This window comes from Mobula birostris, chromosome 22 (assembly GCF_030028105.1).
Source record: "Mobula birostris isolate sMobBir1 chromosome 22, sMobBir1.hap1, whole genome shotgun sequence".
Classification (NCBI taxonomy): Eukaryota; Metazoa; Chordata; class Chondrichthyes; order Myliobatiformes; family Myliobatidae; genus Mobula; species Mobula birostris.
In genome coordinates this window covers 20,003,621-20,019,340 of record NC_092391.1, presented here as the reverse complement: position 1 = coordinate 20,019,340, position 15,720 = coordinate 20,003,621, and the positions used below count along the sequence as shown (strand labels likewise).

General features: G+C 39.4%; 1 protein-coding gene across 3 annotated transcripts in view; it reads right to left on the bottom strand.

Annotated features, from left to right (window-relative positions):
• Positions 1-15,720, bottom strand: part of golga2 (golgin A2) — a 97,437-nt gene that overhangs the window by 44,096 nt on the left and 37,621 nt on the right. For all 3 annotated transcript variants that reach the window (XM_072240257.1, XM_072240258.1, XM_072240259.1), the window contains 3 exons: positions 6,495-6,533; positions 4,196-4,258; positions 1,288-1,381 (listed from right to left, as the gene is read on the bottom strand). In XM_072240257.1, the coding sequence (XP_072096358.1) occupies positions 1,288-1,381; positions 4,196-4,258; positions 6,495-6,533 (196 nt within the window). The remainder of the gene's footprint in view (positions 1-1,287; positions 1,382-4,195; positions 4,259-6,494; positions 6,534-15,720) is intronic.

Genomic DNA, 15,720 nt, shown 5'->3' with positions numbered 1-15,720 from the left:
TACAGGCACTGTACATCAGCAGAGGAGGGGATAAATGTATATGGTAGTTTTGCAGCATCATTCAAGCCTTCTACCTTGTCCTCAATGGTGTTCAGTTCTTTGAGAGCGGTTGAGTGTTGCAGTCATCCAGGCATGCTCCCAACTTGTGCCTTGTACACGTAGAGAAACCTCAAGGTGCTAGGAGATGAGTCGCTCACCACCAGACACACAGCTCTGATCTGCTTGATGAGTTTCTGGTCAATGGTGACTCGTAAGAAATTACCTAGGCAATGGCCATGCTATTCAATGCTAAAGGTAGGTGGTTAACCTCTCTTGTCAAAGATGATCACTGTCCGAACTTGTGGTACATAACACTTATCAGTCCTTGTCTCAAAACTGACTAGGTCTTGCTGCATGCAGGCATGGACTGCTTCACTTGCTGAGTAAGGAACAGAAGTGAACATTGCAAAATCGACCTTCTGGCCTTATGATGAAGAAAGCCCACTAATGAATCAACCGAAGATGATTGAGCTGGGACATCATTCTGAACACCTGCAGTGGTGCCCTGGAGCTGGTTTGATTTAACATCTGTCAGCCAGAATTATCTTCTTTTATGTAAGATACCGTTATAACCACCCGAATGCTTGCTTTTGGTCAGCTATTATCAGCTATTTCACTTTTACAAGTATCAAAAGGTGCCTTTATGTCAAGGCCAGTCACTCCAATGTCACCTCTAGAATTTGGCTCCATGCTTCCCATTTGGATCAAGGCTATAGTGAGTTAGACAGCATAGAGACAGACTCTTTGGCTCACCAGGCCCGCACCAGCGGCCTAACATCTATTTACACTAATTCCATTTTATCCTCTCTCATTCTCATCCAGATTCTACCATTCCCCTACATACTAGGTGCAGTTTACTGGCCAAAAAGCTCCAAATCTGAACATCTTTGGGACACGGTCAGAAACTGGAGTCTCCAGTGGAAATCCAAATAGTCACGGGGAAACATGCAAATGCCATGGAAGCCAGGAATCAAACAATATCTTTGGAAAGCACTGGAGGCCAGGATTCAAACAATACCTCTGGTTCTGCAGCTCTGGTAACTGTGCCAGTATACTACCCACAATGAGCTCTGGAGCCAAGAGGTTCTGATGAAATCTTAATTGAATGTAGGCAAGCACATCATTGGTGAGTAAGTGCTGCTTTGCAGCACTATTGATGATAGCTTCTGTCAGTGTCAAATAAAGACAGAAGCAAGATTAGTTGGCAGAGAAACCAAAGAATTCTTTTAATAACGCAAAAGGCTTTACCTGATTTAAGCCTTGCTGCCTGCTGTGTGTGAACCAAAGCTGTCTGCAGCTCCGATTTCTCAGACACTAAAATTCCAATGGTCTGGATGTGAACCTAGGAATAATATCAAATGATTTCATTTTCTCAAATGATTCAGTTCAGTAATCAACAAGTATAATAACTTTTTTTTCATTGGATGTGGGCAACAAAGACGACAGCAGCATTTATCATCCACCTTCAGGTTCTCCTGTTCTGAGAACATAATTATGAGTCAACTACATTGGTGGGTCTGAGGCAGATTTCCATCCCTGAAGTATATTAGTGAATCAAAACTGATTCTACAATAACATAGTGAACATATAGTTTCTATAAGTAGAACCGCTATATTTTTTTTTAAAATTCCAGTTTCATTTGATAGCTTAAGTTCCACGTAACTTACTCAACATTTTACACTTGAAGTCATAATATATAGTACATTAACTACTTATCTTGGACCGATACTTCTATTTCTACTGGTTGAAATGCTTATATTCATCTGGAAATATACAAAATGCTGGAGGAACCGAGCAGGTCAGACAGCACCTATGGAGGGAAGTGAACAGTCGATGTTTCGGGCTGCGACCCTTCATCAGGACTGGAAAGGAAGGAGATAGAAGCCAGAATAAGGTGTTAGGGGAAGGAAGAGGAGTACAAGCTGGCAAGTGATAGGTGAATCCAAGTGAGGGGGAAGTTCAAGTAGGAAGGAGGCTTAAAGAACTTTAAATACACCCAAATCATGTGAAATATAATTACACAGTTTTAGAACAGTTTTATATATAAAAAAAATTATGACTAATCTGTTTCCCTCCATTTAGGAAAATTTGAGAAGCTCATTAAACAGTTAATAAATATTTTTGTAAAAGTCTGTCACACTTATCAGTTGGAAGTTGCCCATTCCTCAGCTGTTTGAGACAAAGAGCAACCAAATGCAACGTACTTACATACTAGGAAATAACCAGTTCAAATAGTTAACGGCCAAAGATGTTTTTAGCTCAGTTGTGGTGGCACTCAGGCACTAAAATCTGGATTACTACACCAGGTTGCAGAAGTAGGAGTGAAAAGAGAAAGAAAGGTAAACTGGACCAGGATTCTTCTTTTGAACAAATGAGATGAATTTGAAGAGTAAAATCTCACCCATCCTGTAATGGTTTTCAGCAAATTATTTTAAAGTACGGTCACTTCTGTAATATAGAAATGCTCCACAAAGTAGGTCCCATAAACAGCAATAATTGAGGGAAGAGGGGTTGTTAAAGTTTCATGGGTAAAACAATAACACAGACAAGGATAATGCAAGTTAGTTAAGTATACCTTGCGTATTTGGTTTCAATTCAGAAAATTTTTTGATCTCAACCAATTTGGGCTAGCGATCCCTATTTTAGGTAACATTTTTTTCCTCCCTCTTTCACGGATCGTGCGTTTCAAATTTGGAAGACTAAGGGTATTTCACGGTTCTTGGATTTATTTTTAGATGGTTCCCTTATGTCTTTTGAACAATTATCTAATAAATATAATTTACCAAGAATACATTTTTTTTTAGATATCTCCAAGTTGGAAATTTCCTAAGTACTATACTCTCTTCCTTTCCGACGCTACCTCCTACATATATTTTAGATACTATAATTAACCTTAATCCATGTCAGAAAGGTGTAACGGCTATTATTTATAATATTATTATGAAACTTAGGAAAGCTCCATTTGATAAGATTAGGTCAGATTGGGAACAAGAATTGGGTTCTATTATTTCCGTGGATGACTGGGGGCAAATTTTACAATTAGTCAATACTTCCCCTATCTGTGCTAAACATTCCCTAATTCAATTTAAAGTTGTTCATAGAGCACATATGTCCAAAGATAAATTAGCTCCTTTCTATTCTCATATTAATCCTTTTTGTGATAGATGTCCAGGGCAGATAGCCTCTTTAACTCATATGTTTTGGTCTTGTCCTACTCTGGAAACTTTTTGGAGAGACATTTTTAATATTATCTCAAAGGTATTGAATATAGATATTTCTCCTCATCCTATTACTGCTATCTTTGGATTACCTAAAATTTCCAGTAATCTTTCCCCTTCAGCCCGTAGAATGATTGCATTTCTTACTTTAATGGCGAAAAGATGTATCTTACAACATTGGAAAGAGCCTAATGCTCCAACTACCTTTTTTTGGTTTTCCCAGACGATATTACGCTTAAATTTGGAGAAAATTAGAAGTAATCTTTATGATTCCTCACTTAAATTTGAACAGACCTGGAGATCTTTTATTCAATATTTTCATTTAATGTAATTTTTTTTCTCTTTTGTTCCATATTTATATTCCCTTCTTGCCTTTTTTTTTTAACTGTTTTTAATGGAGGTCGGGTTTGAGGACGTGATTTTAAGTTCTTTAACTCTACCTGTTTCCGAGTTAGCCCATTGCTTTGCTTTGCTTTTAGTTTAGTTGCACGGTGGGTTTTTTTTGGGGTCTTTTTTTCCTTTTCTCTATTGTTATATATATAAAAAAATCAGTATACTATTATTTTACCATATTATTTTATATTTAAATTGCACTGTTTCTATCAATTTTTTCTTCTGTATTAATATCTCCTGTAATTTCTAACAGTTTATTAGTGCCTTTATGGTTTACCCTTTGTATACTTATTCAATAAAAAGATTTAAAAAGAAAGGATAATGCAAGTTAACCCAAGGTATTTTTCCCATAGTACCACAAAGGCTCATGCTTTTGGAACAGCACCTTGAACCCACTTTGGACACAGAGGCAGCAGTGATAACAACCGAGCCGAACTAGTCACTTGAATTAATAAGAGACGCTCACAAAACCTCAACCTCACCAGGCAGTATTTGTTTTCAAGGAGTGAGAACTGGAGGAAAAACTTGCAGCTAGATAAACTTACTTGTAGCTGTTCTCTCATTGACACCTGCTCCTTGAAATACTTCTGTTCAGAATCTTTCTTTTCCTACAGAAACAGAAAGACATATAGTATTTAACAATGTCACATGATGCAAAACAAACTTCCAAGTATAAAGAAAATAGGTTGCAAATCAGATTCATGTAACATCTCATGTGCTGAGCTGGGCAACAAAACTTTTAGGTAGAAAACAAAGAAAACCAGATATTTATTTATTTAGCCATACAGTGCAGAGTAGGCTCTTGCAGCCCTTCAAGCTGCGTTGCCCCAGCAGTGCCCAACAACTCCAATTTAACCCTAACCTAATTATAAGATAATTTACAATGACCAATTAACCTGTGTCTTTGGATTGAGGGAGGAAACCTGAGCCCCAGGGAAAACCCATGCAGTCCATGGGGAGGACAGAGACTCCTTACAGATGGAGCTGGAATTGAACTCCGAACGCCAACACCCCGAGCTGTAATAGCATCTCGCTTACCACTATGTGACTGTGGCACCCATTGCAGGGTTCCAAGAGTGATCAAGTAGTTTTGCTATAAATCATTAAAATAACATCTTACTGCCCAATTTATAAACTGAATAAGACGATTGTTAACTTTTCTCAGTTGATCTGAAATAGGAAGTATTTAGATTTTGCTTTCAGTACACAATGAACAATTTTCTTCCTCAAAGGGAAGGAACTTCAGAAGTCCAGGTGTAATTCATAGAAGAGACCACTGGAGGGCAGTCAAGAACTGAAATCATCATGACTGACACCTTGACCAAATCCTGAGATAGTACACTCAGCTACTGTATACCGATTTCCCCGGTGATCTTTTCAGGACTGCACTACCACTTCCCCAATTTATTTATTTGCTACTGATTTTAAAGCCTAGAAGACATCACCAGCAAAAATTCTAAAATATCAGGGGCACTTATAAACCTTTCAAAAGGGCACATGTTTCTCAATATTTCACAATTAGCAATGATTACGTCCCCTGTTTAAGATTTTTGGTAAAGTGGCAACAAAAAAAATGTTCTTAGGATATCCTGTTCATCAGCTTTAACAAATGAGGGTGAAACTCAGTGCCATATTACATCATAAATCCATAAAAGATAGGAGCGGAATTAGGCCACTCAGGCCACTGAATCGCCTCCGCCATTCTACCATGGCTGATTTATTATCCTTCTCAACTCCAATCTCCTGCCTCCTCTTTGTATCCTTTGACGCCCTTACTAATCAAACACCAATCAACCTCCACTTTAAATATAGCCTATAACTTGGCCTCAACAGCCATTTGTGGCAATGAAGAATTGTGGAATTCTCTCTCTGGCTAAAGAAATTCCTCCATATCTCAATTCTAAAGGGACATTCTTACACTCTGAGGTTGTGCCTCTGGTTCTGGACTCCCCCACTAGAACATTCATTTTCCCCACGTCCTCTCTATCCTGGCCTATTTTAAATTCTTGATGCATCAATAACAATTATGAAAACTGAGAACTCTTTTGCTGTTTTATGCCATTCAGTGCTTTCCGGACAGAGTTTACAGGTTGGGCAGGTACTGTTGAGTGTGGGAAGTATGCTTCAGTAGAATTAAGCTGGTAGTTTGTCCCAAATTTCACAGCAATGGGTACAAGGTTGACTGACGGTTGCAGAGATTTATAAAAGTGATTTAAATTTCAATTTTTCCAACTAAACTGCTGCCGTGGAAGTGGTCAAATGAAAATTGATTGAAAACACTGCCAAAGTGAAACAACAGTGACACAAACAAAAACCCCAATTAACAGGATGGCTGAAGTTTGAAAGCGAAAGAGCAGCATTTTGCTTCCTAAAAGACCGAGACACTGAAACAGGAACTTACCCTGTCAGAAGCGCAAACTATAATCTTTCCTGGTTTCAGGAAAAAATTCCCACTTCATAAAGAATGTAATCTAACTTTCCCATCGTTTGGACCTTACCAAGAAACATACTTTGAACCTCGTTGATATATTGAAGCACCAATCTTTTTAAGAGATTAAAAATATCTTAGCTAATGGGAGATATGGGGAAAAGGCAGGAGGTAGGGACAGAAGGAAAGAATCATCATAGACAGCTTAGTTACTAGAGGCACTGGTTAATCAACTCTATGTCTGTTCATCTTTAGGTCAAATTGATTGGAGGCCAGATGGACAGAGGAGCATTTACCAAATAATCACAACAGGGAAAAAAATACATTGGGGAAGATGCTGGGGGTAAACCATCTGCAGTCCTCCCAATATTAATGCTTGAAAAGGAAAACTGAGAGCATCAATACTGGCATTTTACCTTCTCCAGTTGACCACTAAGCTCTTTATTGTGTTGTTTCTGTTAGGAGAGAACAGATGTGAAAGCTGCAGTGAACTATCAAGTCACAAATTCCTTAATATTTTACTCCTGCGCTCCAAGGAAAACCTGGAGAAATGCAGCAGTTGCCAAAACTCAGCCATAAGAAATAAAGCACCAAAATATCCTAAATGGAGTAGACATAATCAATAATGTAAAATTGATAAATCCCATTGAAATATTACATCAGACTTACTAGTTGGCAATACAAATTTCAAAATTGTTCTGTGCATGTGCACACACACTCCACACACAAGCACACACACACACGATATGAATGACAAGTCAAGTTTCTGAACAGTTTCTATACACAGCAGAGCTAAATTTGGATTGCAGGGAAAAATGTAGTCACACGCCCACAAACTAACAGATTTCCCACAGTATTTCTAACAATGAGAAGGAAGATACACAGGGATCCTGGTTAAATATTTCCCTGTTAGTCACCCTAAGGAATATCATTTTAAACACGTGGTTTAACTAGTAGATCACTTGACTGGATTAATGACAAAGCTCCAGCCTACTTCCTTCTGCTGGGCCAAAACTAATCCAGGATCGAGCATGAATAGACCCTGGGTTTCAGTATGCAATTTCATTTTAGTTGTTAATGTTTAATTTTTTCCTCTTCCACACTGAGCCTCAAACACCAAACAGAAGAGTATCTTATACCATGAAGATATAGACCATCATTCGGATGCCATGAAGGAGCCTCTCCATTCCCCTTGATCTGTGTAGTCCCTTGTCTTCTTATCCTGAATCCCTATTTTCCTCTAGTTTTTATCTCTTCCCCCTGCACCTCACCTTCATTAATTTGAAGCCACGTCCAAGAACCTACTTTCAGTCTACTCTACTTGAACATTTAAGCTATTGGGCACATTCCAGGTAAAAGATGACCATTAAGGCACAGCCACTTTTAGGACCAGTTTCCATTCAAGGCTGGCAATTGATCTATAGTTCAAGCAATCATGCAATAATACAACAGTCATGCATTTTCAAATCAATCATAAAATATTCCATGCAGCCATAGTGGACTGAAAGTAAAGTTATATGACACTAAGAAGTTGATCAGTTAACATACCAAACCAAAAATCAGGCCGCAGTTCCTGAATGATGGTTAATTTGATTTCAATACAAAATCCAAGATAAAGATTACAAGCTTATGGGTCAACTCTGTCAGCAGAGCTGCTCATAGAAAGCTGGCATTCTATTGTCATTTAAAGATGAAGGTGTAGATTGAGATTCACTGTGCAAGCACATCCCTGCCCCATTCCCACTAATGACAGCTGAACAGCTAAGTATAAATTTATCCAAACTGCGCATGTCAAAGGATTTTAATAAGAGTACTCCAATGTTATTGAGAAATGTCAGATGTAACAATATCACTGAGTCACAAGGTTGTGGGACTTATTCCAGCGAGGAGTGGTTATACTGACTAAATTCCACGCAGGGATTTTGTTTGGATATTTTCCTTGGTTTACTTAAATTAATCCATAGTAACTATTTCAACAAAGAGCAGTGAAGTTATCCCTCAAGATTGGCCTCTCAATCAAGCACAGAACTGAGAGATCACCTGCAAAATGCAGTTTGTGAACTATCAAACATCCTACACAAAACTTCCAAAGGGCTTTGGGACATCAGAGGTTATTAAAGCCACTAGTTAAAAATGTATTTTCTCCTCTCTGCATTACATGACATGAAAATGTAAGACCTGCCCCATCCTTGGATCAAGTCTAACCACTTACTAATATTACACTTCATCTGTACAAAACTTATTGAGCACCAGAGTTAAGGAAGCTTAATGAATGCCTCTGAATATACATTCTAATAAGAAAGTTATCACATAGTGGAACAGCATTTCATTTTGAAATGATAAAATTCAAGAGCAAACCAAGGTAGGAATAATCTTTTATCAATTTTGAAAATATTCTTAAAAGATAGACACTTTCTCTTATTAATTTAAAATAGTTGATTCTATTCTAGTAGCATATATTTTATTCCCAACCTAGCAAATCCCTTTATTTGCTGCTCTGTGTCAGGGGAAAATCAGTACATGGGTCTGTAGAATTTTCACTGGACTTATTTTTCTGCCTCATCTTCAACAATTTATTTCTAACAAACAAAAAGGGGATCCTAGTTTATTTTGATCATTTTTTAAAATATTAGAATAGGACTATTTCCCTGTTAGCATCATTTTCAATTGCTATGAGTGACTGACATATTTTAACCAAAAGAGAACAGATTTTCACTCTACAAGAACTTTATTTGATGGATTTACTTTATTTTGAAATAGCTGTTGATCTATACATTATATAACGGGCAAAATGCTGGCAGGATAGAAATGTGTTTTTTAATAAGAGTGATGCAAACATCTTTCGAAAGACCTCCGCCTAATCAGAAATCTGTACTGGGAACAAACTGCCGCTGTAAGAATGGATGGAGAAGTGAGTTATTTACGAAAATCAAGAGAGGCATTAGACAAGTGTGTGCTTTCTCCCGATTTGTTTAATGTGTACAGTGAAACAATATTACAAAAAATAAGAGACATCTTGGGAATCAAAGTTGGCGGTGAAAACATCAATAATTTTAGATATGTGGATGACACTGTGTTAATTGCAAGTATGGAGGAAGAACTACAAAACTTAATTGATATAGTTGTTGAAGAAAGTGCAAAAATGGGTCTATCTATCAATTGCAAAAAGACAGAAAGTATGGTGATATTCAAAAAGAAGGAGAATCCTATCTGCAGGCTGAGAATAAACGGGGAAGACATAAAACAAGTACAGAACTTTTGCTACTTAGGAAGCTGGATGATATCAGATGGCAGGTGTGACAGGGACATCAAAAGAAGAATAGGGATGGCAAGAGACACCTTTACGAGAATGAAGAGTATACTGAACTAGGCATGACAACCCTCCTCAGAGTACCGAAATGTTACGTTTATCCAGTTATGTTATATGGCTCAGAATGTTGGACAATATCTAGTAACATGAGGAAACGAATTGAAGCAGCAGAGATGGGGTTTTTGAGGAGGATGCAAAGAGTATCATGGACGAAACGAATATCTAGTGAAGATGTCATGAACAGAACAGAGCATGCACAAAAAGAGAAATAATGTATGAGATCATGAAAAGGCAACGTGACTTCATTGGACATGTGATTAGGAAAGAGGAGTTAGAATACATGGTAATTATGGGAAAGATTGAAGGGAAGAATGCAAGAGGAAGGCAAAGACAAATGATGATGGAGGCAGCAGCCAGAGAACTGGAAATGAATACCAATGAATTGATCCACTTGACCCGAAACAGGAGTATTTGGGCCATGGCAGTCAAAGCTCAAACTGAGCATGGCACCTGACGATGATGATGATGACGCAAACATCAACGCACGAGGATGAGAACAAATGATATGTGAAAGAAAAAGATTGGTTAAGACAAATGTAGGTCCCCCACAGACAGAAACAGGTGAATTGATTATGGGGAGCAAGGACATGGCAGACCAATTGAATAATTACTTTGGTTCTGTCTTCACTAAGGAGGACATAAATAATCTTTCGGAAATAGTAGGGGACAGAGAGTCCAGTGAGATGGAGGAACTGAGGGAAATACATGTTAGTAGGGAAGTGGTGTTAGGTAAATTGAAGGGATTAAAGGCAGATAAATGCCCAGGGCCAGATGGTCTGCATCCCAGAGTGCTTAAGGAAGTAGCCCAAGAAATAGTGGATGCATTAGTGATAATTTTTCAAAACTCTTTAGATTCTGGACTAGTTCCTGAGGATTGGAGGGTGGCTAATGTAACCCCACTTTTTAAAAAAGGAGGGAGAGAGAAACCAGGGAATTATAGACCGGTTAGCCTAACATCGGTGGTGGGGAAACTGCTAGAGTCAGTTATCAAAGATGTGATAACAGCACATTTGGAAAGCGGTGAAATCATCGGACAAAGTCAGCATGGATTTGTGAAAGGAAAATCATGTCTGACGAATCTCGTAGAATTTTTTGAGGATGTAACTAGTAGAGTGGATAGGGGAGAACCAGTGGATGTGGTATATTTGGATTTTCAAAAGGCTTTTGACAAGGTCCCACACAGGAGATTAGTGTGCAAACTTAAAGCACATGGTATTGGGGGTAAGGTATTGATGTGGATAGAGAATTAGTTGGCAGACAGGAAGCAAAGAGTGGGAATAAACGGGACCTTTTCAGAATGGCAGGCAGTGACTAGTGGGGTACCGCAAGGCTCAGTGCTGGGACCCCAGTTGTTTACAATATATATTAATGACTTGGATGAGGGAATTAAATGCAGCATCTCCAAGTTTGTGGATGACACGAAGCTGGGCGGCAGTGTTAGCTGTGAAAAGGATGCTAAGAGGATGCAGGGTGACTTGGATAGGTTAGGTGAGTGGGCAAATTCATGGCAGATGCAATTTAATATGGATAAATATGAAGTTATCCACTTTGGTGGCAAAAACAGGAAAACAGATTATTATCTGAATGGTGGCCGATTAGGAAAAGAGGAGGTGCAACGAGACCTGGGTGTCATTATACACCAGTCATTGAAAGTGGGCATGCAGGTACAGCAGGCGGTGAAAAAGGCGAATGGTATGCTGGCATTTATAGCGAGAGGATTCGAGTACAGGAGCAGGAAGGTACTACTGCAGTTGTACAAGGCATTAGTGAGACCACACCTGGAGTATTGTGTGCAGTTTTGGTCCCCTAATCTGAGGAAAGACATCCTTGCCATAGAGGGAGTACAAAGAAGGTTCACCAGATTGATTCCTGGGATGGCAGGACTTTTATATGATGAAAGACTGGATGAACTAGGCTTATACTCGTTGGAATTTAGAAGATTGAGGGGGGATCTGATTGAAACGTATAAAATCCTAAAGGGATTGGACAGGCTAGATGCAGGAAGATTGTTCCCGATGTTGGGGAAGTCCAGAACGAGGGGTCACAGTTTGAGGATAAAGGGGAAGCCTTTTAGGACCGAGATTAGGAAAAACTTCTTCACACAGAGAGTGGTGAATCTGTGGAATTCTCTGCCACAGGAAACAGTTGAGGCCAGTTCATTGGCTATATTTAAGAGGGAATTAGATATGGCCCTTGTGGCTAAAGGGATCAGGGGGTATGGAGGGAAGGCTGGTACAGGGTTCTGAGTTGGATGATCAGCCATGATCATAATGAATGGCGGTGCAGGCTCGAAGGGCTGAATGGCTCGAAGGGCTGAATGGCCTACTCTTGCACCTATTTTCTATGTTTCTATGTTTCTATGATCTCAAGTAGAACAGCAATATTGCCCTGGTTGACGCTGATGTGAGCTACATAACCAAATACAATGAAATCCTATAGCCGAACTCGTGTACCCATTCCACAGGTCCTGTCAGAGTAACTGCTTTCATTCACTGCAGATAATTTACACATTCCTTAAAGCTTTGCATTGGACTCTGAATTTAAATTCTGTACATGAATTTTCTGCTTTGTGCAATAGCACAACCATTGAAACAAATTTAGAGAATTTAATGCTTTTTTAAAAAAATTTCAGACCAGTGAGCCTGCATTGCCCAATTATACCAATGGACTAATTAACCCATGTCTTTGTAATGTGGGAGGAAACTGGAGCACCCAGACGAAAGCCACACAGTCACAGGGAGAATGTACAGACTCTTTACAGACAGCAGATGAAATTGAACACTGATCGCGGGGATTGAAATAGCTTTATGCTAAATGCTGTACTACTGTGGCACAGAAACATCATTTACTGGTGATTGTGAAATGCCATGCCTTGGTTACATCAGGTTACAATGTCAAGTCAAAAGCCTGGAATCAGAGTTTCACTGGATCTTATCTTCTCGTGTGATAAACATCAGAATCTGGATTACAGATAACTTCTCTGGTCTTTCAAAATGACATTTCCAAGAAACAACATTATTATTCCTTGTGCACCCCATTCTTCAGGAAATATATAATTTGTTTGTACCTTTTAAGATATTTACTTTTGGAAAAACATTTCTCTTTTGGTTATTAGATGATCCAAGTAGTATCTTGAGAATTGCAGTTTCCATTCCAAAGGAAAATGCCTCCATTCTACTTGATATTTTGCTCAGGCAATCCCATGCTGGCGAAGGGAATTAAGAACATAAAACAAGAATTCTAGCACCGTAGCAATTCACTGATGAATTGTGCACCCTTCTAAGCACAACACATTATGTAGGGCTTAGGAATTGGAAGAGAAAACGTCAATCCCAATTAACAATCGTGTTTGTTCAGGAACCTGTGGTCTGGCCAGATTGGAGTTAGATGTTTCCCTAGTTTGATGTAGAATGCACTGGGAATAAGTGAGGAGCTCTAATTTGAAAGTATATTGACACCAAATTACAGGAACAGTCCTGACATTTACAAAAGGTCAAGAGTAAAATACAGTTTTCAAATCATTCCTCCTCACAGCTGTGAATCAATCTGGTGATTTAAGGTTTGATTAAATCCAAACAACAAATTTTATGCTTTGTCTGTATGCACACTGGGAGACTGCTCAAGTGAAAATTAATAGCTAGAAATAAGGCTAACAGTCTGAAAATGGATGCATGATTCATCAAAGCCACGTTTAAGGAAAGAAGATCAATGTAACAAAGATTTATTCTAGATCTAATTATGCATTGAGACTTTTCTGTGGAACAGCCTTGTCAAGAGTTGAATCCTTGATCTTGTGGGACTGCACCAGAAGAAGAGTATTTTTTGTTAATTCCAATGCAAATGTGTTTTTTTTCCCCATTTGCTGTTACATTGGGCAATAACAGCAGCTACAAAGAATCAATTGGCTGTGGAGCAAAAGGGAGGAGAGGGCCATAACACATCTATCATATAATGTTTCTTCTTTTACACCTGGTCCCTGTTTAAATTGTAAAATCTATTTGTATGTTGATGTCATCTTACAATGTTCAAAACTCTTGACAAGGCTGGAAGGACACAGCATCTTGTCAGTGGATTTGGAAGATTTTGCAGAGACAGGATTGATGGTATCATTTTAATTCTTTGAGGTGGCTGCCTTGACTAGTCCACATAGTAGATGCACAAAGGACAGCAGAAATCACAAACTTTGTGCCAATTTTAAGATCTTGATCTTCACTTTGTTCCTCAGATGGCCAAAGGCCTTTCTGGTACAAAGATCAGCAGCACTTAATTTCATCACTGATATCTATCATCAATACAGAGTTCATCGACTTGCTGATTCATGCCTACATGACATCAGATAGTAGACACAAGATGGAGGCCAACTTCCACCAGCATCCAGATTTGAGAAGGGAACTCCATAATTTCTCTTGACTGAAGGTACACTATTTTTGTGAAATCAAAACGTGTGGCAATAGATGTACTTCTCCGTGCACCTCTCTCGGAGTCGAAATGTGATGAAAACTACATCCATTGTGCATCTGGATGGAATGGAATCTACATTGGCACTTGAGAAGCAGCTCTTTTACTGCAAGGAGGAGTAGCATTCCTACACTGTGGTGACTATAACTACAGCAGACTGCAGGGAACACACACAAAATGCTACAGGAACTCACAAATTGTTGGATTTCCAGCGTCTGCAGATTTTCTTTTGTTTGTGAGCAGACTGCAGGGAGACTCCTTTGTAGTACCACAATTGGGTTTATCACCCTTCTTCAACGGGGCCATGATTACCCCTTTACAAATCCTCCTATTGAACAAATCTGGGAGGCAAGGGTGTGAACTTCTGAATAATGTCCATCCAGCAGTAGAACTTCAGCAGGTGTACTAGTTGCTCCTGTGACTTGGTGGTCTTTCACTTGATATGTGGCTTTTCAACCCCTTGTCAGTAAGAGTGGCTGCAAATGAACTAGACAGTCTGTTGTAGAATAGAAACATAGAAAACCTACAGCACAATACAAGCCCTTTGGCCCACAAAGTTGTACCGTACATGTCCTTACCTTAGAACTACCCAGGCTTACCCACAGCCTTCTATTTTTCTAAGCTCCTTTTACCTATCCAGAAGTCTCTTAAAAGACCCCATCATTTCCACCTCCACCGCCGCCACCGGCAGCCCATTCCACGCACTCATCACTCTCCCTGACATTTCCTCTGTACCTACTTCCAAGCACCTTAAAATTATGCTCTCTCGTGCTAGCCATTTCAGCCCTGGGAAAAAGCCTCTGACTATCCACATCATCAATGCCTCTCATCATGATATACACCTCTATCAGGTCAACTCTCATCCTCCGTTGCTCCAAGGAAAAAAGGCCAAGTTCACTCAACCTATTCTCAAAAGGCATGCTCCCCAATCCAGGCAACACCCTTGTAAATCTCCTCTGCACCCTTTCTATGGTTTCCACATCCTTCCTGTAGTGAGGCAACCAGAACTGAGCACAGTACTCCAACTGGGGTCTGACCAGGGTCCTGTGTAGCTGCAACATTACCTCTCGGCTCTTAAACTCAATCCCATGGTTGATGAAGGCCAATGCACCATATGCTTTCTTAACCACAGAGTCAACCTGCATAGCAGCTTTGAGTGTCCTATGGACTTGGACCCCAAGATCCCTCTGATCCTCCACGCTGCCAAGAGTCTTACCATTAATGCTATATTCTGCTATCATATTTGACTTAGCAAAATGAACCACCTCACACTTATCTGGGTTGAACTCCACCTGCCACTTCTCAGCCCAGTTTTGCATCCTATCAATGTCCCGCTGTAACCTCTGACAGCCCTCCACATGATCCACAACACCCCCAACCTTTGTGTCATCAGCAAATTTACTAACCCATCCCTCCACTTCCTCATCCAGGTCATTTATAAAAATCACGAAGAGTAGGGGTCCAGATGAAGTTGAAGACACTCATATTAAAGACAGGCACAGCCGAAGAGTTCCTTAAAATGCTCCTGCCAGCAGGCACTAATCGCCTCTTTCCTTGGACCAATGAAATGTCTGTAATATGTTAAGCTATCTCTTATGTTGACTGCGATTACAAATGTATGAATGGACCTGTTTAGTGCAGTATAGGCTTTAGAAGTATGCACAATTCGTTTCAAGACTCCCAAAATATTCTAAGATGTAAAAGTTTGTTCAATATAAATGCCGGTGGTTCAGTGATTGGCATAAAACAGGTTGCTATTAATAGCAACGTGGCATTACATTCTGACAACATTTCACATTGGAATGCATGCTCCT